This window comes from Canis aureus, chromosome 23 (genome assembly GCF_053574225.1).
Source record: "Canis aureus isolate CA01 chromosome 23, VMU_Caureus_v.1.0, whole genome shotgun sequence".
In the NCBI taxonomy this organism is placed as follows: Eukaryota; Metazoa; Chordata; class Mammalia; order Carnivora; family Canidae; genus Canis; species Canis aureus.
In genome coordinates, this window is record NC_135633.1 from 18,154,049 (window position 1) to 18,178,872 (window position 24,824).

The following is a 24,824-nucleotide window of genomic DNA, read 5'->3' on the forward strand; positions in this document are numbered from 1 at the left end:
GGTGCTCTGTAAAAAGCAAAACCTTAAAATTTTGCTAAACGTTCAATGCAAGGCATAAAAATCAACCCAGGTGGGCAGAGGGTGGGGGTGACTGGGTGATGGGACTGAGGAGGGCACTTGATGGGATGAGCACTGGGTGTTATGCTATATGTTGGCAAACTGAACTCCAATAAAAAATAAAAAATAAAAAAATAAAAATAAACACGAAAAAAATCAACCCAGGTTCCTATATAATTTTGCAATAGCCTAATTTCATGTCTCTTCAGTACAAATTTTAGACCATTAATTTTTCATAACAACTACTTTTCTTTCATAATGTGAGAATTTTCACAACATGGATACAAAAGTATATCTACTACAAATACAACAGATTGTGGTAGGAAGAAGGACTAAAACTCAATGTTAGCCAAATTACAATTCTTTATTTTATGTAAGACTCCTTGTGACTCCAGCTTCTAATATGTGTCTTCTCAATTCCCACACATTTGATGACTCACATGGGATCCAAAAGTATCAACACTTAGTGTAAGGTGTAATCTTAAATTTCTAACAATTTTGGCATGTGCCAGAAGCACATCCAATAATTATAACTTAGTAATACTACTATTTGTGGCTGCTAAAAATGATTATCACTATCAAATGCCATAACTAATGAACAGACCCAAGAAGTCTACAAAATGGATAAACTGCATTAAAACAAAGATTTTTCAGTACCAAAGGTGAGGCCTTAATACTTCCCTATGTATACTATATATAAACTTAGCTACTGATACATTTTGTTTCTAAGAAACTGAAAATTTACCAAACTTCATGCGTATATATTCATAAGGATCTTCTTGCCAAAGTTCTTCATCAGCATCTGTATAGCACATCAGTGGAAAAATAACATCTTGGATAATGCCCTGCAATTTAGAAGAAAGTAACCTTAAGTCAGCCTTCAATTTTTGTTACGTGCTAAAACAAAAGCAACCCTAGAATACGTATTTTAAAGCTTAATATATCAAACTTTAGTAATGATTCTCAGATCAACTATCAAGGTACATACTATTACTCTTGGTGAAACAAGTAATTATAAAATAAGATATAAGTGTATGTAGGTTCCAAGTATTCTGAGAAATATGAAATTTTAGTCCATCAATCCTATAGTTCTAAATAAAGCAAATAAACTAATCATACAAATAGTACATGAATATGAATTATCCTCAAAACTAATCTTTGTTTCTTCCAAATTACATGGACTAAAATGTTACAATCATAAGCCAGCACTAAGAATTTAAAGGCAAATTTTAAGTTTTAGATTAAAAGGTAATTTGAATATTCACAAAATAGCTTTTTTAAGTTTATGCCAAGGTATTTTCTCATTTTCCTATTATACTCTCAAAGCTATTAGACTAAGTAATAGAAGTCAACGAAATATGCATTTTTCAACCTTTATGATCATTAATGTTATTTCCATTTCATTTTCCAGAAAAAATATTTCAGATAGAAAAGTATTACTTGTATATGAGGCTTCAGATTCTTCCAGGTGAGGGCATGAGAAACTCCTTGATTAATGTAATTTAATGTCTGTTGTAAAACTCGAGGAGCCATATATTGTTTCTCCTTGTACTGATATAATACCTTCAATAAAACCTTTGAAAAAAATACTTGATCAAAAACCAAGTTAAACAGAAATTTAACTTTATAAGCCTGCAAAAACACCTGACACATTAATACCCAGATCATCATCCTAAAATAACCATATTCTATTAAAAAGAAACTAATTTTTTAAATTATGTATTAGACAACCATATTTATTCCCAGGTATTCAAAAAAACAAGCTGAATTAATATTATATGTCAAAGGACTAGTTTCTGATTAAGTATAAAAAAAGAAAACCATAGGTTACTTACTGAACATACCAAAATTTACCTCCCAGAAAAACTTTACCCAAACCACTTACCTATTTAATGTCTGCCGAGAGATCTAATTCTACATGGTATTTCAGAAGAGCAGTTGTCAAGATCTGGCCCACAGACCTCCTGGAGGGTCTGTGAGGTCAAAACTATTTTCATAAGGCTAAGATGTTACTTGCCCTTTTTACTATTTTGACGTCTGCATCAATGGTGGCAAAACTTCTCATGCCTAACATGAATCAAGGAGTGGCACCAAACTATACCCGCAGTTATATTATTTACAGCCATATTTTTTTTTTTTATTTACAGCCATATTAACTGCAAAACAACCCTTCCTTAAGAAACACCCTTAACAAATCAGAAATATAAGTATTATTAAATGCGGGGTATACAGGTAGCACTTCTGCTACATACCAAAGTACAATGGTTGGAGGAAAAGCTGAAATAGTAGCTTTTCCCATCAAACGCTATCATATACTTGGAAAGAGTAACTGACAAACTATGGTTATATAGACTTGTGTATATAGCATATTTTTCCTCAAAATTGAATAAAATGAGCCTATCACTTCACGGAAAATAACCAACAGTTTGTTACTGGTATTAAAATTTGAGATTTCATTTTTATAAAAAAGATTTTATTTATTTATTCATGAGAGACAGAAAGAGAGAGAGAGAGAGAGATGCAGAGACACAAGCAGAGGGAAAAGCAGGCTCCACACAGGGAGCCTGACGTGAAACTCGATCCCAGGTCTCCAGGATCACACCCCGGGCTGCAGGCGGCGCTAAACCGCTGCGCCACCGGGGCTGCCCAAAATTTGAGATTTCAAACAAAAATTAGAATTCTCAAAATCTTAGATGTAAAGACTTAGCTCCACTTAATTAACTTTCCAATATTTAAAGATATTTCTAATAACATCAGTGGTATATTAGTAAATGTGATTTCCTTTTTAAATTACATAATGAGGGGCACCTGGATGGCTCAACTTAAAGCCTTCAACTCTTGATTTCTGCTCAGGTCATGATCTCAGGATTATGAGAATGAGCCCCAAGGTGGGTTCCACACCCAGTAAGGAATCTGCTTCCCTCCTCCCTCTCCCTCTGCTTGTGTTCTCTCTCTCTCTCTCTCAAATAAACAAATACACCTTTAAAAAAAAAATTGCACAATTAAATGCATTAACATTTGGAAAATCTTCATTAACTTAATTTCCAAATGACTAGCTATTACAAAATCATGTATGGATAAAAGATCCATTCAAAGTGCAATACAGGGATGCCTGAGTGGCTCAGTGGTTGAGCATCTGCCTCTGGCTCAGGGCATGATCCCAGGGGTCTGGGATCAAGTCCCGCATGGGGCTCCCTGCATGGAGCCTGCTTCTCCCTCTGCCAATGTCTCTGCCTCTCTGTCTCTCATAAATAAATAAAATCTTTTTTTTTTAAAAAAAGTGCAATACAGATCAACAGTTTTAACATAAAAAAATGCTTCTTACAAACTCTACACTGCAATTAACCTTTAAGAAACTACCACTACTGAATGTCTCAGATAGTACAACATGCAACTTGACTCTTGGGGTCATGAGTTCAAGCTCCACGGTTGGGTAGAGAATTTACTTAAAAAAAAAAAAAAAAAAAAGAAAGAAAAGAAAAGAAAAGAAAAGAAACTATCATCACATTTGATATGATATCAAAGAATTTCCACAATTATGTGAAAAATATATTAAAACAGCCTCTGGGGGGAAAAAACAGGCTCTGATTTTCCAACTTCTCTGAGGCTACATGGTGTGTATTTATATTCACCAAAATAAATTAAAACCGACTGAATACATAAGTAGATGAATATAACTGCCTTTATTAAGCCATACAAAATATTAATAAGAAAGTTTTAACAATGCCACTCCCTTTTGTTAAAAACTTTTCATTTTCGGAAGCAGTTATTTAAAAAAAATTTTTTTTGTGTTAATATATAATAGGTTGGAAGCTTGCTGAGGTTCTCAAAAATTTAAGAGAATAAGGAAGACGTAAGACCAAAAATGGAAATGCTACAAGGTTCAAAATGTTAAAGAATGATACATGCAATCGTTGGGTACCAATGAACCAGAAAAAAAAGAGAAATTAACCTAATAATGCCATTTTTCAATTTAGAATAATTCTTAGACTTACTTGCTGGACACCAACAGCAAATGCCTTCAGAAATACTTCAGCAAATTCATTATACTCCTTGGAAACATTGCCAGGGCTTCCATATCTAAAAGAACATTAAAAAGCCCACTGTTTCTTTATAATGCTTTATATATCGACACTTACAAAACAATTTGAAAAAAAATAAATTTAAATCATCTTATACTGGGAGAAGCTTACCTTTCAAAAAGCCTTGCTAAGATATGTAAAGCCCACTTTTTACATTTCCACCATGGTAACTCTGGTCTGTCATCTTCTTCAACCTGAAGTGTTTCCTTTAAAGAGATATTTAATGATAGGAAGAGATTATATAATCTAAGAGGAACAGCAGGAGGTGAGAAGAGTCTCACAAAAAGTGTTCCCCCAATGTTGGCCTTTTGTAATAAAGGCTAGATTTGGAAAAATACTAACTCTTATTTAAACGTAGGAGGCACTTTCACCTGCTTCACTACTTGGTTACAAAGGATATGCTTTTTTTTTTTTTTTTGGATATGCTTTTAAAATTGCTTGCTCTTATAGAGCAAGCTCAAACAAACATTTTAGTCAAAAATCCAAATAACGAAAAGTCAAGGTCATGGAAAGTAGATGAATCAAAAAGAGCATAGTTCAAATCAAAAGAGCATGAGAAACACCATTTCAGAAATCTAGTTTTAGAAATATTAGTATAAACACACAAGAATAGACAGATGAGAACATTTATTTAAAAACCATAGTAAAAAACTACCAAGAACCTAAATGTTCACTAATAAGGAGATGCTTAATTATGGAACATCTATAAAAGACTACTATAGATCACTAAAAGAACGGATTGGACCCTTACATACTCACCTATGATATCCCAACATATTTTTAATTTACAACAAGAAACCTAAGACTGTGGAGCAACCACAAACTAAAACTAAATGTGAGAGCAATGGTACAACCACTTTGGAAATCACTTTAGAAGTTATTTATAAAGTTAAACATATACATATACTTTGACCCACTCCTGCTCTTTGGTGTTTACTCAAGAAAAATGAAAATAAGTGATCACAAAAAGATTTGTGAAAGAACATTCATAGCAGCTTGATTTGTACTACTAAAAGCCTGGAACTACCCAGCTTTCTATCAGCTTATGAATGGATAAATAAATTATAGCATAGCCGCATAAGAAAATACTACTTGGTAATAAAAACTACAACACAACATGAGGAGAGCACTGGTATATAACGAACAGTCTAGTATATCAAAACATGAATAATATATCTCACAAATATATCACGCAAAAGAAGGTAGATACAAAAAATTACTTTTATATTAAGATCTGCAACAGGCAAAACTGTTGCGCCACCCAGGGATCCCTTATATAATCCTTCTATATCTGTATTTAAAATAGGGGATCCCTGGGTGGCGCAGCGGTTTGGCGCCTGCCTTTGGCCCAGGGCGCGATCCTGGAGACCCAGGATCGAATCCTACATCGGACTCCCGGTGCATGGAGCCTGCTTCTCCCTCTGCCTGTGTCTCTGCCTCTCTCGCTTTCTCTCTCTGTGACTATCATAAATAAATAAATTAATTAATTAAAAAAATTTTTAAATAAATTCAGAGGGGACGGGGGGGAATGAAAAAAATTAAAAAATGAATTCAGTGCCTTCTAGAAAACTAGATTATCAAGAAAAATTGCAGTTACTTTAAAAATTGAGACTAAATTAAAAGAACACAGCTGGACGATTCTGCATGTACTAAAACCCACTTTGAAAAGGTGAATTTTTAGGACATATAGTTTATCTCTCTAATAAAAGTGTTACTTAAAGGCAGCCCGGGTGGCTTAGCGGTTTAGCGCCGCCTTCAGCCCAGGGCATGACCCTGGAGACCCAGGATTGAGTCCCACGTCAGACTCCCTGCATGTAGCCTGCTTCTCCCTCTGCCTGTGTCTCTGCTTCTCTCTCTCTCTGTCTCTCATAAATAAATAAATAAAATCTTTTTTTTTTAAGTGTTATTTAAAAAAACAAGTAATGCAACTAACCACAAAGTCTTCTGACAAATTATTAGGCTAAAATCTAGCTCCGAGTGCTTTTTATTTTTTATTATTATTATTTTTATTTTTAAGATTATTTATTTTTTAGAGACACACACACACACACACAGATAGAGGCAGAGTCCCGACCCAGGACTCAATCCCCAGTCTCCAAGATCACACCCTGGGCTGAAGGCAGTGCTAAACCCGAGCCACCCTGGATGCCCTTTGAGTCCTTTTTTTAAAAATACATAAATAATACATAACATTGTATCCATTTCAGATGTATAACGTAATGATTTGATATACATATACAATGTGAAATAATTACCACAGTAAATTTAAGAAGGCAGTCAAAACCAGTTATATATCAGTTCTGTAGATAAAATGTTCAGCATAGTGACTGTAGTTAACAATACTGTACCATATACTTGAAGGTTGCTAACAGAGTAGATCTTAAAAATTCTCATCATGGAGCACCTAGGTGACTCAGTCGTTAAGCCTCCGACTATTCATTTTGACTCAGGTCATGATCTCAGGGTCCTTGGGATTGAGCCTCACATGGGCATCCACACTGAGTGGACAGTCTGTTTGAAGATTCTATCTTCCTCTCCCTCTACCCCTTCCCCTGCTCACACACCCACACTCTTTCTCTAAACTAAATAAAGCTTAAAAAAAAAATCCTCATCATAAGAAGAAAAGAATTTTGAGGTGATATATGTTACCAACTCTTAATTAAGAACTGAGGGGTAGGGACGCCTGGGTGGCTCAGTGGTTGAGCATCTGCCTTTAGCTCAGGTAGTGATCCCAGGGTCTTGGGATCGAGTCCCATATCAGGTTCCCGGCAGGGAGACTGCTTCCCCCTTTGCCTCTCTCTGTGTGTCTCTCATGAATGAATAAATAAAATCCTTAAAAATAATAAAAATAAAAAATAAGCTTATAAAAAATAATGATAAAATAATAAAATAAATAAAAACTGAGGGGCAGCCTGGGTGGCTCAGCGGTTTAGCGCCACCTTTAGCCCAGGGTGTAATCCTGGAGACCCGGGATCGAGTCCCACGTCAGGCTCCCTGCATGGAGCCTGCTTCTCCCTCTGCCTGTGTCTGTGCCTCTCTCTCTCTCTCTGTGTATGTCTCTCATGAATAAATAAATAAAATCTTAAAAAAAAAAAAAAAACCAACAAAACAAGAAATTCCTACCCTAACAAACTGAAACATAAATGTAAAAAGTTTAAAAACAAAAAATTAAAAACTGAGAAGATAAGATGTGGTGCCTGGCTGGCTGGCTCAGGTGGAAAAGTATGCGACTCCTGATCTCAGGGTCATGAGTTTGAGCCCCATGTTGGGGGTAGAGATTACTTAAATAAATAAAACTTAAAAGAAATTTTTATTTTTTTAATTAAATTTTTTCCTTCTTTTTAAAGATTTATTTATTTATTCATGATAGACACACACACAGAGAGAGAGGCAGAGACACAGGAGAAGGGAGAAGCAGGCTCCATGCCGGAAGCCCGATGTGGGACTCGATCCCGGGACTCCAGGATGGCGCCCTGGGCCAAAGGCAGGCACCAAACCACTGAACCACCCAGGGATCCCCTAAAAGAATTTTTTAAATAATATATGTTCATTATACTGGGTGGCACAGTCAGTTGAGCAACTGCCTTCGCTCAATTCATGATCTCAGGACCAGCTTCTGGCTCTCTGCTCAGTGGGGAGTCTGCTTTTCCCACTCCCTCCTGCTCATGTGCTCTCTCTCTCAAATAAATAAAATCTTTATAAATTACTAATTGAGAAGTTAAGAAACAGAAGCATTAAGATAAAGACAGATAAAAGTACCTAAACAATAGTATATGAAATAAGCCTTCACAATTTTTTACTTAGTATTGCATATATGTAAACAAATGTTTTATCTAGAATAATTTGCATCATAAATTACAGAAACTCATTAATCAGTTAAAATTCTCAAAAGATAATTAGATATTCTAGTAATATAAGAACACACATAGACTTACATTAGGCACATCTCTGTTCACAACAGTCTTTAAAATTTCTATCCATTCTGTCAGGTTCTGTTGGTTTATCAGCTCCAGTGGTAGTGTATACTAAATGAAAATCAAAAATTGATACTTTAAAATCCTTACAAATGAAAATCCCACTTCCTTTAATTCTTCAGAGAACCTACAATAAGTATTTCATTCAATCCACATTTCCTATTTTTGGCACATAAGCAAATTTCTTATCTGGCTGATTTGGTCAGTTACCTACAATGGAGAACTATAGCACTGACAGTGGACTTCCTTGTCTTATTCCTGAATTATCAGGAATATGTCTTATATTTACCCTACAAGTGATACTATGGATTTCTAGTGAATGTCTTATCAAATGAAGAAAATCTCTAGTTCAAGACTCTGTTTTTAAATGGGAATGGTTACTAAATTTTATCAAATGCTTTATCTGGCATCTTTAAAAATGATTACAGGGCTTTTTTTTTTTTCCATATAAGAGTTAAATCACAGGAACTGATCTCTTACCATTGATTCACTCTTACATTCTTTGGATAAATCCTCTCTTAATAGGCTCATAAAATCAATATTCTATTTAGGATTTCAGGATATCTATTTTCAAAAGTGACTGTATTTGGTATCAGGGAACGCTAGTGTCAAATAACTTATTAACCTAAAAGTTATCTTACCAATTTGAAAACAAATGAGAACAATATAGATCTTGTATACCCAAATCAGTTTTAAAAATTCTGTAAGAAGCCAATGGAATGGCATTAAAATGCCCTTTGGTTAACACTGGGAGAGAATTGTCCTTCCTGATCCAGCAAAGACATGCAAAATCCAACAAAACAACAGAGTGAGTCAGTTACAATCTTAGTAGAAGTAAAGGCACAGGTAGGTTGTTTGTTTATTTATTTATTATTATTATTTTGGGGGGCGGGCCTACAGGTCTATTTAAATGAGAAAGGGTTTGAACTGAACCAAAGGTTCCAGTAGATGAGATGAATCCTTCTGTGGCTACTGGCACAAGAAGAACTAGAATTTTAAACCTGATCAAAAACTGTTTCATATAAGTAATTACATCCCACTGAGAATATATATACAACCATTTCCTTAGTGGATATCTTTTATCCCAGGAAGATTTACAATATGTAAAAATGAACAACCCAGTCAAATGTGCCAATCAAGCCCATAGAATTAGTATTTTTGTGCTAAACTTAGAAACAGGTTTTGTAATTATCGGGACAATCTATATATATTTAACACATCAGGTTCATGCTAGATATAAATTATAATTTCAGTAACTGGTTTTCAAACTTGTGAATCCTTAAGGTGAAAGACAAAAATTTTTTAGTAATTTTGTAAATGGTGTCGGATGGTTTAAGAGAACTGGCCAATTATAATTTAAGATTTACTGGAATTGTTCGTGTTTAGGGAAGTGTGCTTGGTTAGACCTTTAATGTACTTATAATTTTGGCAATTTATATTTGACTAGCAAATCATCCATTTAATCTAGATTTTCAAATGAAATTATTATTATGACACAGGACTCCTTTGTGATAGACTTATATTTAAAAACTACTTTATAAAAATTACCTGAACAAGAGCATAGAAGATCTTGAAAATCTGTTTCTGAATGAGGACAGACTGATCAGATTGATCAGAAAGAAGCTGGATAAAACGGTCCTTTAGAACTGGCAGGAAATGCTGCATGGCTGCTACCAATGGACTCCGTTCCTCTGGTTTCTTGTACCTTTGGGTAGGAATACAAACTAATTCTGTGAGAATTTATTTCACAATTTTATTTGTATGTGTGAGATACAAAATTAAACTGTATGTTCACACAAATATAAGCAAATATTTCCTAAGCAACTTTAGAGTCCTAGAACAGAAAAAGCTTATATGAAACCAAATCACAAGAAAAGCAAATTAAGAAAAACCTCAACTAATAATAAAATACTTAAAATTTTCTGAGCACCTTGAAGGCTCCATTAATATCCTTACTTCCACAGTTTGAGGAAACTGAAAAACAGAGGAATATCTTTCCCAGCATACTCATCTAGGTATGAACCTCAGTCTAGATCCAAGGTCTGCTCTCTTTAACCACTTCACTACACAGTCACTAATTGTAAATACTGATACAACTGAGGAGCTACAGTGACTTGGCTTTTAAATATAAGTAGTTGATGGATATAAAATTGATTATATATTACCATCCTTAAGTTATTTACATACCAAAAGAATTAAGGCAGAAGTTGCACCTATAAAGCAGAAAATATTCTACTTCTAAAAGCACTATAGACAGGAAGCTCTTTTGTAACCTATATGGCAACAAACCCTGACTTTAACAAGCTATTTATGGTCTTCATTTATACCATATAGAATGGATATTCACATATTTTGTAGCAGATATGTGTCTGACTACTGGGTGCTGGTTCACTTATATGAACCTTGTTGTCTTTCTAAAATCCAAAAAATCAAAAAAAAAAAAAAAAAAAACACAAACCAAAACCAAAACCAACCCAAAAAATCCTGAATTCTGAAATCACATTTACTTCAAGGATGTTGGTAAAGAACTGCTGACCTAAGTAAGAAATTTCTGCTTATAGATTTCTTAGCATTTTAACAGTATTGTTTATTTTAACAGTCTATTGGCTTATTTATTTATTTTTAAAATTAAACTGTACTTCAGGGATGCCTGGGTGGCTCAGCGGTTGAGTGTCTACCTTTGACTCAGGGCATGATCCCAGTCCAGGGATCGAGTCCCATATCAGGCTCCCTGGGAGGAGCCTGCCTCTCCCTCTGCCTGTCTCTCATGAATAAATAAATAAAATCTTAAAAAAAAAAAAAAAAAAACACAACAACAACAACAACAAAAAAACTGTACTTCAATTAAAAAAACACTGTGTCCGGTGCCTGGGTGGCTCAGTCAGTTGAGCATCTGCCTTTGGCTGGGGTCTTGGGCTCCCTGCTCAGTGGGGAGTCTGCTTCTCTACCCCCCCAACCCCCACTCATGCTCTCTCTCTCAAATAAAGAAATAAAATATTTTTAAAAAATAAAAAACACGGGACCCCTGGGTGGCAGAGCGGTTTAGCGCCTGCCTTTGGCCCAGGGTGCGATCCTGGAGACCCGGGATCGAATCCCACGTCGGGTTCCCGGTGCATGGAGCCTGCTTCTCCCTCTGCCTATGTCTCTGCCTCTCTCTCTCTCTGTGTGACTATCATAAATAAAAAATAAATAAATAAATAAAAAATAAAAAACACTGCTTCAACTATGCTTAAGTGAAAAAAATTTTAAACAACTGAATTAACAGATTAGAACTATAGGAAAGATACCACAGCTTCCGTTATTAAGGAGTCAATAAGCAGAATAGCTTTGCAGAATACAGAGTAATGGTTAAATCATTATTCTAAAAAACACAATTTATCTTTTTAGATATTAATCTAAACTGCTTTTTAATTGGTTTTTCCTACCAGACTCCAGTTTTATCTACTGGTAACCTTCCTGAAGGAGGAAAATGTGTTTAAGAATGGAGTATCTGGGACAATCCTCCTGGGTCCCCTCCTTCTTCAGGAGCTTTGTACTCTATATAATTCAATACATTTTATTATTGCTCAATAAACTGCTTTGCTGCCCACAAAAAAAAAAAAAAAAAGAATTATCTGAACGCATTTTTAAAAGGTAAAGATAAGAGGTGCCTGGCTGGCTTAATTGGTTAAGCATCTGACTCTTGATTTCAGCTCACTCATGTTCTCAGGGTCCTAATATATGGAGCCCCAAGTCTGGCTCCACATTCAGCAAGGTGTCTGAGATTCTCTCCCTCCCCCTCTACCCCTCCTGTTCTCTCTCTCTCTCTCTCTCTCTCTCTCTCACACACACACACACACACACTCTCTCTCTCTCTCAAATAAATAAAATATTTTTTTTTAAGGGTAAAGGCAGAAAAGCTAGATTCTTTTTCCTTACTAGATGAAATTAGAACCAAAGTAAATTGCCAAGAATAAAAAACACCAAGATAAATGTTTTCACTAATAATGAGTAAGACTATTAAACAAGTAACTGACATTATTTTAAATTGTTTTAATGTGCTGAGAAATCACACCTAGCATATATTTTAAGACACCTGTACAGTTCTGAGTCAATAAAATAACAATTTATAAAAGGAAATCATTTTGAGCCTCCAATCTGATTATACAAACTATAGTAATTATAGACAATGTTTCACTTTAACAATAAAGGTAGAACTATTTATGTGCTTCTCTCCATTTATCAAACCCAGATGATCATCAACATTAAGAGGGTACCCATTCCATTTTATACACTCTTCTTTCCTACCTCCTTCTCTACATTGAGGAGAGGACTAGAAATTAGGTGGTACTAGTTGCTTATCTAAGCTAATTGGTAAATAAAAGTAATTATAGTAGGAAACAAATTACTATCCCACAAGACCTGAAAGTTCTGAAAGCATGAAAATGTGACACTAATAAAAGCAGACCACCACAAGGCTACAATGTGCCAATCTGGTGAGTCATGCACATAGGAAATCCTAAGTACTAGCCCATCACTTTTCTGTTAAAAAAACCAAAAAAATCTTCAATGATATATTAGTGTCTAAAAGGTTAAATCCAAATTCTCCATCACAGCATTCAAAACCCTCTTTACCATAGTCCCAATTTACCAGCCTAAATTTATCCCCCACCTCTAAACAGAAATTATCCATACCATTTAGTGTTCTCCTCACTACCCACTAAAGACAGTATCTCATTTCCACCTCTGTACCTTTCCTTCTTTGTTCATACTACTCCGTATGATGTGACATTCCTTCCTCTTCAAATGCTCCTTCTGTGCTCCTTCAACTGACAAGCATTTCCTGAGGATCTATGCTCCTGAAGACCACCATAACTTCCAATTTCTCCATGAATTTTCTTAGAACTGCTTCAGTCCACACAGATCCCTTGTGAATGCCTTGTGCTCCACAATCGAACACTGGCTGAAAATGAACTGGAATTCCAATATTGTAGCAGCCTCCTATGTCTCCCATTTAAAAATATCTCTGTCACACTCTCTCCTGCTAAGATTATAGGACAGGAGAGACTTAACCTCCTCAACAACAATAACAGCTTATTATTGTTATTCTCTCTCATTTCAGTCACTCACTTACCAGAACTACAACAACTGGCACTCTGACAGAGGTTGGAGCAACAGCTGGAACATTCCTTAGCAGGAAGATGGGTAGCTGGTGGGAACACAAGAAAACACCAGTACCAATGCTGTAAATGGTATATTTCTCTCCTGCTCAGAAGAAAAGCAGCAGTTCATCAGCTACTTTGAGTTGGGACCCAAAAAGGGTATCGGAGGCTAACTACAAGCCCCAGAATTAGAGGGCTCACAATGGCATCTGTGCAGCTGTCAGGACTGGAAACAAAGCCACCATCATGGTGTGTTCCTCATGCCTTCCTAATAATTTTCAGATATCAAAACTTTCAAGTGCCTACAAATTTCATTACTTTCACTACACACTTGAGATAATCCCTTCAACATATGGCTTACCACTTTTAGTGCTATACCTCAACTTCCAAGGTTAGATTTTTTTTTCTCATCCCTAACCCAGATCTAAAATGATCCCTTGGCCTAAAATCTTTCTTACTGATACTAATTACTTATATGAACTATAATTTGCTCAAATATGCAAACACTGAAACAGGTGACTGTGAATACCTCAAAACACTGATTAAAAGTGATCATATGAAATTCCAACATACCCTTCTTAAAGAATTACAAGTAGGTTCTTGAAACTTATCAAGACCCCAAACTAAGATAAAAAATTCACAGAAAGTCAGAAGTTAAATAAAGAGCTCTAATGCTCAAAGTACTCTGATACTCTTCACATTTTAAAGAAGCTTATGTTTAGGCCTTTATCAGCAAAATTTAAGAAGACCATAGTCAGGAATTGGATAATAGGGAAACAGATAATAATAAGAAAGGGCACAAGTAGTTTCTTAGTTGAATCAACAGAAGCGACTGTAGAAAATAAGAATGCTATTTCAAAAAGAAAATACTTAATTAAAATCAACATATAATTCACTTATTTCCATATGCCAAATGTTAAAACACCTTAAAATTTCCAAACTTTTCCTACTTCTCCAATCTCTGTAGGAATTGACACTTACTCATAATTTTTCACAAGCTGATAAAGGCAAAGAAGAATTCCTAGCCAACAAGCACTGTTATCAGACTGAAGATAAAAGCCAATTTTGTCCACAATGGCAGTCCAGCGGCTTGGATAATCATGTTTGATGATATGGTGAATGCATGTAGTAAGCTGTACCCTGAAAGTCAAAAATAAACAATAAGGAGGAAGAAATGTTACCTAGATAAAGTTCTACTCATACAAGAAAATGGCTGCTTACACAAAAAGTCACTGAGAAAAAACTACCTGTTCCTACTGATTTAAAAGAAAACTGACAAATGTTACGAGTGATTTTATTTTTTCTTATCTTTCATCCCTATCATCAACTGATGAGTTTCATTTAGAGTATAGCTATTTTCATTAAAAATACTGCAAATTCAGGGATGCGTAGGTGGCTCAGTCAGTTGAACATCCAACTCAATTTTGGGTCATGTTGTGATCTTGGGGTGGTGATACTGAGCCCTGCATCAGGGCTCATGTTCAGCAGGCTCACATTGAGCGTAGATAGGAGTCTGCTTGTCCCTCTTCTTCCCCCTCTGCCTCTCCGCTCTCTTATCTAAAAATAAATACAATCTCCTAAAAAGAAATCCTGTAAAATCATATAAAAATAAGAGCTTTTAAATAGCAAGACCATATAATATAGAGTATTATGACAGCATTCTACAGTTTTCTTTATCCCATTTCACCTGATCACACTATGTTTCACAAATTTTACATAAATTTATAAGTTTCTGATTTTTATAAATGTGAAAACTGCAGTAAAAAAAAAAAAAAGGATTTTGTAACAGTATTTCTTAAATTTACTGACAGGTTTAAGTGTTCTGAAAAGACCCACTTCACTGTTCCCTCACAAACTACAAATTATGTATCTGCTACAATGGATAAGTTTTAAAATATACATATACCTGATGAGCTCAGGAGAGTGGATAATAGCTTCTACTATATTTTCTCGAATACAATGTCGATCTTCTTCTGGAATTGTGTAAGGGGATATATCCCCTGGTGCTGTTTCCCGATCAGGCCAATACTGTGTTATCATATTTTTCAAATAGATAACACCTAAAATGTAGTCAAAATATAAGAGTATTTACTGTGAAAGCACTGTGAATACCCCTTTTTTAAGTGTTCACACTACCATTTATTTCTTTCAGACCAATCGTTAGTGAAGATACCCTTTTTAAAAATAAAATACTGCATTCTATTTAAGTTGATAATTAAAATTCAAGTTTAATTCCTAAGTAATCAATCACCCCTGAAGTTATTATTAAACATAGAGCCTAAGAAACTCTACAAATGCACTATACAAACAAAACTATTAAGACTTTTTACATCACATTTATACTTTTATCCTCCTTTCTATAGGAAAGCTATTTGGCTTAATTTTAAATTTTCTAAGTGAAATCTCTAAAGACAAAATCACATACACACACCAATACTGCTTCCACAATTAATAACACTACTATAGACCGAATATTTGTGGCCCCTTCAAATTTGTATTTAAATCCTAAACCCCAGTTTGATGGTATTAGGGGTGAGGCCTTTCTTAGTGATTAATGTCTTTATAGTAGTGACCCTAGAGAGGTTCCTCCCCTTCCAACATGTTGGGTTCTAAGAGCCAGAAAGTGGGTCCTCATCAGACACCAAATCTGCTTGGCTCCTTGATTCTGGACTTCTCAGCCTCCAGAACTGTTGAGGAATATACTTCTATCATTCAGTCTATAGTAATTGTTATAGGAGCCCAAAATGACTAAGACATACAAGGCTGTTATTTTTAATCAGAGAAAAATTACAGCATAAAAATTTTTAGTCTATAAATTTAAGCATTTCATTAATATACCACCTCAAATTCATGTTATTTTATGGGAGAATGTGCTGTGTTCAAAAAGTACATTATTACTATTTTCCGTTAGCTATCACACTGCTATCTTGAACTCTACTAGTTAACACAATACGAACTAGATTTTTTTTTTTGAACTAAATTGTTAACCATGCTTTTTATCCAGTCCTCTCCCTGCAAATGAGAGAGAGAACCCTCAATCACAAATGTACATAATGTACAGGAAACATAAATCATTCAAAATTAATCAATCAGTAAACTCTACATCAGCTCTTCTCTGATTAGTAATTAACTCTTACCTGGAGTATTACACCTATCTGAGTAAGAATAACTGATATACCTATGATTTTTATATTCTACTTTGCTCTATCTTGGGAATTAAAATAATACTCCACATACAGTATTTCAAAAAGATTGACTACACATTAAATTACCTTTCAACAAGTTTTAAGACAAACTACACTTATAGTAAAGAACACTGACTCTGTATATGTAACATATTTTAGATTAGTAATATTTCCAGAGTTTTGATTCTTTAGCTACAAAACATAACAAAGATTAAAATTAAGACTTGATATAGCCCTAGGTCTTCTATAGAGCCCCTGAGTACTTCTTTCATAATACATAAAAGAATGGGGCATATATGTTTATTTGTATAATTATGATTTCATATTTTAAGTTGTTTGGTTTATAAAACACATAAACAAGTGAGAATTGCACTGTAAGAATACCAAGATTCAGACTATTTCATCCAGGATGCTTGGACTCTGCTACAAAGACAGAATGAATGTGTATCTCTCAGGCCTAGCAGATGAAATCACCATTTACACTAGAATATCATTCAATTATTATAAGAATGTAATTTTTAAAGTAATGATTATATTTAAATTTTTTCGACTAATTCCACAATTTGGCTGCTTCTGGTTGTGCACATACTAACTATACAACTTTCTGGTACAATTTAATTTTGCCAATGTACATAATCAAATCTCAAAATGTTACGGTCCCTCCTAAATGCCACTTTCAACATCTTAGTAAAAATTTGAGATTTAAAGGCCCAAGATTCTTTTTTTTAAAGTAGTTTCAGAGGCACAATTTAGTGACTCATCAGTTGCATATAACACCCAGTGTGCATTACATCAAGTGCCCTCCTTAATGCCCATCACCCAATTATCCCTTCCCCCCACCCACCTCCAACAACCCCATTTGTTTCTAGAGTTGAACATCTCTTATGGTTTGCCTCCCTCTCAATTTTCATCGAATTTTTCCTTCCTTTCCCCAATGTTCATCTGTTTTATTTTTCAAATTCCACATACGAGTGAAATCGTATGGTATTTGTCTCTCTAAGGCAAAGATGCTTACCTACAAAATAACCAAATGGGTAAACTGCCAACTTCTTTAGTAAAAGAGAAATGACAGTTAAAATAATCAAAGCAAAGTTTTTCTATTTAATTAGAAATTAAAAAAAAAAAAAAAGATTTACTGCTCACCAGGGTCCAGTGAAATTATTTATTTTACAGGCCCCCAAAATGTTCCATCATTGTGCTGCTACTTATATACCAATATTTAAAAAATAAATTTAGATGCATTATTTATTTACTGGGTACATTTGGTGTGTCAGGCAATATTTTAGGTACTGTGAATACAACTGTTAATAAATCTAAGATTAAATGCTAACAACTGAGAAATGGTTCACTGCATATGGCACATTATGGTAAATTAGTCACTGAAATAAATTTTAAGACTAATATTATGTAAAGAAAAGGGAAGTGCTTACTGTACATTAAGTGAAGCAAAAAAAAATTTTAACAACATTGATGTAGGGAAAAAGAACACCAAAAAATAATACTAGAACATAACTGGTTTTTCTAGAATAGAGGAATTATTAGTACTTTGTATTTCCTATGACAAAATTAATACACCAGCAAATAAAGAACAGGACACTAAAGATATGAATTCCATTATTTTGCAAACCAATGGATAATATGAGAAGTAGCACATCACATTTTCACAGATTTGGTACTGAGAGAATTGCTCAATATCTTCTTGACACTGGAACTAAGAAATAGTCATCTTCCCTTATGCACAGTTTCACTTTCTGTGGTTTCAGTTATCCTTCATCACCCATAATCAAGAAGCAGATGATCTTTTCTGACATATTAGCAGAAGGTCAACAATAGCCTAGCACCATGTCAAAATGCCTACATCATTTACCTTCCCTTATTTCATTACACAGGCATTTGATCTTTTCACATCATCACAAGGGTGAGAACAGTAAAATAAGATATTTTAAGAGACCACATTCACATACCTCTTATTATAGTATATTGTTATAATTGTTCTAATTTATTATTAGTTGTGGCTAATCTCTTGCCTAATTACAAATTAAATTTTACCAAAAGTATGTATGTGTAGGCAAGAATGTAGTATATATAGCATTGGTACCATGCAGTTTCAGGCATCCACTGAGGGTTTTAAAATGTAATCAGTCATGGATTGGGGCAGGAGGACTACTTTAGTACTTTTTAAATGATTAAAACAGTAAATGCAAAAGCTGTAAAGAGCAACTGCATAAACAAAGAGGTTTGTTATCTTAGAATCATCCACTGGGTAGGGAAACAGAGAATACACAGAATCTTTTAATAAACCCTATCAATTTCTCTTTTCAATAAACCCTATCAATTTCTCTTTTCAGCTTCTCTTTTAATTCAACGAAATAACACATTCTTTTAACGCTGCCACCGATACCAAGGCACTAGCTGTTTGTAGTAAGCACATGAGGGAAAACTGATTTTCAGGGAAGAAAATCACTGACGGGCCAACCCAACACACCTCTGCTATTCAATTATGAACCTTTGAAAGAATTGATTTACATAAAACCAAGAAAATAATTCAGCAACTTGCCTGCCTGTCTCACAGGTAAATCCAGTTGTTCCGACATAGTAATCTGAAGCAGTGTTGAAACAAAATTCAGAGACTTGTGTGCCTACAAAACAAAAAATAAAAAAAATAAAAAAAAGTTTTAAATTTCTGCAAATATTCTCAGTACTCTATTCCACTGTTTGACTGGCACAAAAGGCTACCCACCTGCAAGTTGGTCCCAGCTTTACTTCCCCCATCACTCACCAACAATGAATAAAAAAAAAAATTAATAACCTAACTCCTAAAATATTTTAGATGTTTACATTTGCCTGCATACTGCTCTACTTCCCACTTATCCTAACTAGCATTCTTAACTTACACTGAACAGCAACAGCTCAAAAACAATATCCTCTGTAATACCTATTTCCCCAATTCAGTAATAATTTCTCCAAAGAGATGTTTTGAGTGACTAGACTAAATCAGTAAAAATTAATAGCCTGGGAAGTGGTTTCCAAGGTGCTAATAATGTCTTATTTTTGAATATGGCTATTTTACCTCAGTGTCTTCCATTTGTGAAAATTAATCAACTGTACCCTTACAATGACTATTCTGTATGTATGCTATATTTAAACAGAAAATTTTAAAATCAATTTTTTTTAAGATTTTATTTATTTGACACAGAGTGAGAGTGAACAAGCACGAGGAGGAGGAACAGGAGAGAAAGAAGAAGGTTCCCCACAGAGGAGGGAGCCCAACATGGGGCTCAATCCCAGGATCTTGAGATCATGACCTGAGCAGAAGGCAGATGCTTAACCAACTGAGCCACTCAGGCGTTCTAAAATCAAAGTTTTGAATATACAATAAAAGTAGGATACAACAACAACAACAACAACAAAAGTAGGATACAAACTATATGATAATAATAAATACATTTATATGAAATCCAACACAACATATTTAGAAAATAAGGAAATATACCCAAAATGTTAATATAGTTTATCTCTCGTGTGGTGGGATTATAAAGGAGCTATTCTTTACATGTTTTCTATTTTGCAGTTTATACTACACACCCTGGTAACGTTCATTAACAGTATAAAAAAGTTACTTAATGATTCCTAAACTGTCATATTTGCTTCTGGTTTTTAGAAAAAGAACTGAACATTCAAGCTATATCCCTTCTTGAATGTTTTCAGAGTAGCATTCCCTCTCCTCAAATATAACTACCACCTATGTCATCTCTTCATTTCAGCCCAAGTTTTAGCATGTTTTCTTAACATATACACGTGAACAATTGTAACTTTTATTTTAGTTTCTTCTTTACAGACTCCTCCCCCCCCCAATATTCCACAAAAACATTCTTAGAAACAGAAAAATTTCCCTCTGGATATAAAAAATTTCTTCTACATTAGAACCTGGAATTCTGTCACTCCAAAAATTGTTTATTCAGACGTTCCTGGTGTATGACACCACACCAGGAGCTAAGTATACAAGGGTTGAAACAAAACAATAAGGCTCTGTGACCCCATGGAAACTTAAGAGTTTAATGTGAAGGATAGTAAAAACAAGTAATTATAATAAAGTACAGTAGAAGGGGTAGAGACACTATTAAAGAATCAAAAGGAGAATCTTCTAACCTCAGAAAAAAACGCTTAAATTTAAGACATGAATGGGAGTAGTTAAATGGATGAAGGGCAGTTATCTGCCCTTTCCAGTACTCCAACCACCATTAACCACTATAACTTTCTTGAAACATCCTTCCACCTAAGCAATTCATAGACCACTTTTCCTGGTCTTTTCCTTCTCAAATTACTTTGGTTTCTTATGCTATTTAAACTATAACTGCTCAAGTCATGGGCCATCTTTTACACTCCCCAGCTGATTTCATCCAACCAGGTCTTTAAATACTATCTACTTGTCAAATACATGATTTCCAGTCCAGGTCACTCTTAAGAGATCTATTTAATATCTCTACCTTCACAGGCCTCTCAAATTTATACTGTTCAAAGCATCTTCTCCCCTAAAAGCTGTGTTTCTACTTTCTTGTACTACTTCTCCCCATCTTTTTCATCACTATCCTCAGTCACTTAGGTCAAATACTGAATGACCTCTTTAATACTTCCCTCTTTTTTACCCCAATTAAACGCATCAGGACCTGTCAATTCTTTATACAAAATACTCATATAATATACCCACTTTCTCCATTCCCACTAATATCAACCTAGTCCAAATGACTATCATCTTTCTTAACTATTCGCCACCCTCCTGCTCATTCTCCATTTAGCAGCAAAGGTCTTTAAATTGTAAACCAATCTTATTTATTTATTTATTTATTTATTTATTATTTTTATTTTTTTACCAATCCCCTTTAAAAAAAAAATTTTTTTTTTTTTAAATAGCTTTCTACTCGACTCCCCAAATCCTATTTAATATTTAAGGGCCTGCATTATCTTGCCCCGGTCTATTTCTTCAGTCTCATTTAGAGAAACTTTCTTACTTCCCACCTTAGCAGCCTTCTTTAGGTTCTTTCAACAAACATAATTACTACATTTCTGAGTCCTGTACATGCTATAGCTTTCTATCTATAACACTCTTCTCTCCAGTGTTCCACCAGGGTTAACTGGTTCACAGCTTCATTCTTTGAGTCTCCTCCTAAACATTTAGAGAAGGCTTTGATTGATCATTCAAGCTAAAGTAGGGCTCCCTATTATTAGTCTCATAATCTCGGGGGGGTTTTCCTCCATACCATTTATTACGTATTTGTAATCATTATATATATATAGACTGGTTTATGTCTGCCTCTGCTGTTAATTAGATTTTAAGCTTCACTGATAGGAACTATACTATTTGTAAACCAAGGTCCTCATGACTCTTGGCATTTAAGGTATTTAACAAATTTATTAAATGAAGAACTAAAATGAAACAACTATAAAAATGCCTTGGAAGCAGCTGTGATCACCTAGGGGCAGTGCAGTGTAAAAAAGTGTTTATATTAAAGAGATAAATGAGCCCACAAAGGACACTACTATCCACACTACTAGTAGGGAACTTTTTAGGCTACTTATAGTATATATCTTATCTCCTGCATCAAATTATGAATTCCTGGAATGGACAGCTAGAATCAGACAGTCTGATTACAAATACAGGTGATGCTACTTCCAACATTTTTAACTCTTGAGCAAGTTGATTCAGTAAATCTAAGACTTAATTACAAAATTAATGTACTAAATTTGCTTCACAAGATGATTATAAGGAATAAGTAAAATATGTGAAAGTATTACAGTAAATGTCAAGATGTAACAAATTTCTGTTGCTTTTATCTACATTGACAATAGAATCTCATCTACCTCAGAGTATGTTCTAAAGTCAGTAGGGCATAAACTGAAAATTGCCAAATGGTCCTTTATAAATCACCTATACGGCAGCCCCGGTGGCGCAGTGGTTTAGCGCCGCCTACAGCCCAGGGTGTGATCCTGGAGACCCTGGATCGAGTCCCACGTCAGGCTCTCTGTATGATGCCTGCTTCTCCCTCTGCCTGGGTCTCTGCCTCTCTCTCTCTCTCTGTTTCTATGAATAAATAAAATCTTTTAAAAATAAATAAATAAATAAATAAATAAATAAATAATAAATAGCCTATAAAATACAATATATGGGGTTTTGTAAATAAGTTCTCTTGAGGTCCCAATACTACATTTTTTCCTTGTGAGTTGAAAACGACTGCTTTCTATGATTGGAACCCCAAATAAAGTTGTTGGATTATGTTCAGGGGTCATGTTAAAATAACAAAAACCACCACAACTACCACTGTTTTTGTTGGCTCCCCACATATACAGCCACCTGTGAGTTAAAAGTGAGCCATGTGCCACTAACTATATCTTCCTACAAGCACAATAGGTACTCCACAAATGTTACACTAACAAAAGAATTTTATCAACTTCTAACTTAAGGTTTAAATATAAAAAATAAAATCCCAGGGGAACCTTTTGAACCAGTTGGTTAAACATCTGCCTTTGGTTCAGGTCATGATTTCCAGATCCTGGGAGTGAGCCCTGCTCAGTGAGAGTACTTCTCTCTTGTCTCTCTCTCTCAAATACAATCTTTAAAAAATAAAATAAAACCCCAAGGTAAATATTTTTATCATCTTGGTGGAAAAAAAGCTAATCATGACACCAAAAGACATGACACCAAAAAGCTAATCATGAGCTATAAAAATAGTTTTCATATCAAGTAAATAAAAAAGTAAGATTTTTATATGCTCCACTCTCTCATCAGTATAAACAGTGTTTAAAAAAGCGGAGGGGGTGGGGGGATATCTGCAACATCTGAGGAAGAGTTAAAATCACTCCAAAACAGGGATCCCTGGGTGGCGCAGCGGTTTGGCGCCTGCCTTTGGCCCAGGGCGCGATCCTGGAGACCCGGGATCGAATCCCACATCAGGCTCCCGGTGCATGGAGCCTGCTTCTCCCTCTGCCTGTGTCTCTGCCTCTCTCTCTCTGTGACTATCATAAATAAATAAAAAAATTAAAAAAAAAAAATCACTCCAAAACATAATTAGCAAATATATGCAGGCAATTTACAAAAAAATCAGTACAAGTGGACACTCCTACCTGAAAACAATGTATGCAAAGCATCATAGTGCTAGTGAGAATGTGAAAAAAAATGGAACTCATACACAATGCTGGTAGATTGTGCATAAAATGGTACAATCATACTGGAAAACTGGCAGTTTCACACATGCACCTACTTTACAACCTAGCAATTTTAGTTTTATATACCCAAGAAAATAAGTGCTTATGTCCACAATAATACCTGTGCACTGATAAGTGAATGTATAAACAAACTATGGTACAATTCATACAATGAAATACTATACAGTAACTTAAAAAAAAGCCTAACTACGCAATCAAGCAATAATACGGACCTCAAAAAAACATGTTAAGAAGCTAGACTACTTAGGTACATACCATGTGATTTTATTTATATGAAGTTCAAAGATAGGCAAGTCTAATTTATAACTAACAGAAGTCAGAATAATGGTAACCTGAAGGAGGAAAGGTATCAACTGGGAAAGTCTCAAGGGAAAGTTCTAAGCCAATAGAGATGTTTTATAAATTTTGATCTGAATAGTGGTACCTAGGTAAAAATGGAATGGGCTATACATATTTGAGCTTAATATTACATGTGAATTATCCCTCAATTTAAAAAAATTAACTAGACTTTTATCTGAACAGTTACAGCAGCATTATTAATTAATAATAGCCCAAAAGTAGAAACAACCCACAAGTACACCAACTGAAGGGATAAGCAAAATAAGGCATATCCATACATGTGATGAAATATTATTTCGTAGTGAAAAGAATGAAGCACTTATATATGCTACAACATATGTGAACCTTAAAAATACATTTTGTGAAAGACACCAGTACCTTAGGAAGGGGGGTTTGCAGGGGGCAGAGAGGGGGACCACTAACAGTTGGGAGTTTCTTTTTGGGGTGATGAAAATGTTCTAAAGTTTGTGGATGGGACGCCTGGATGGCTGAGCAGTTAAGCATCTGCCTCCGGGTCAGGGCGTGATCCTGGAGTCCTGGGATGGAGTCCCACATCGGGCTCCCTGCATGGAGCCTGCTGCTTCTCCACCTCTCTTTGTATGTGTCTTTCGTGAATAAATAAATAAAATCTTAAAAAAAAAAAAAAAAGTTTGTGGTGATGGTTGCATAACTGAATATACTAAAAGCCACTGAACTGGAGGGGCACCAGGGTGGCTCAGTCTTTTAAGCATTCCACTTACGCTCAGGTAATGATCTCAGGGTCCTAGGATGGAGAAGAGCATCAGGCTCCCTGTTCAGGGTGGAGTCTGCTTTTGCCTCTCTGTC

The 24,824-nt window shown here is 34.9% G+C and overlaps 1 protein-coding gene and 1 long non-coding RNA gene across 3 annotated transcripts in view; one reads left to right on the plus strand and one right to left on the minus strand.

Annotated features, from left to right (window-relative positions):
* LOC144294699 (uncharacterized) overlaps nt 1-19,067 on the plus strand; it is a 48,728-nt gene extending 29,661 nt beyond the window's left edge. Inside the window, exons 3-4 of one of the 2 annotated variants that reach the window (XR_013362102.1) lie at nt 13,215-13,503; nt 18,788-19,067. This is a non-coding gene — a long non-coding RNA (uncharacterized LOC144294699). Of the gene's footprint in view, nt 1-13,214; nt 13,553-18,787 lie in introns of those variants that run through there. The other variant, XR_013362101.1, reaches the window with a different exon arrangement.
* IPO7 (importin 7) overlaps nt 1-24,824 on the minus strand; it is a 55,855-nt gene that overhangs the window by 19,696 nt on the left and 11,335 nt on the right. The window contains exons 2-10 of the mRNA XM_077866525.1: nt 18,997-19,078; nt 15,161-15,314; nt 14,236-14,394; nt 9,662-9,818; nt 8,075-8,164; nt 4,251-4,345; nt 4,053-4,137; nt 1,498-1,632; nt 803-902 (exon numbers count right to left, since the gene is read on the minus strand). Coding sequence (XP_077722651.1) covers nt 803-902; nt 1,498-1,632; nt 4,053-4,137; nt 4,251-4,345; nt 8,075-8,164; nt 9,662-9,818; nt 14,236-14,394; nt 15,161-15,314; nt 18,997-19,078 — 1,057 coding nt within the window. The remainder of the gene's footprint in view (nt 1-802; nt 903-1,497; nt 1,633-4,052; nt 4,138-4,250; nt 4,346-8,074; nt 8,165-9,661; nt 9,819-14,235; nt 14,395-15,160; nt 15,315-18,996; nt 19,079-24,824) is intronic.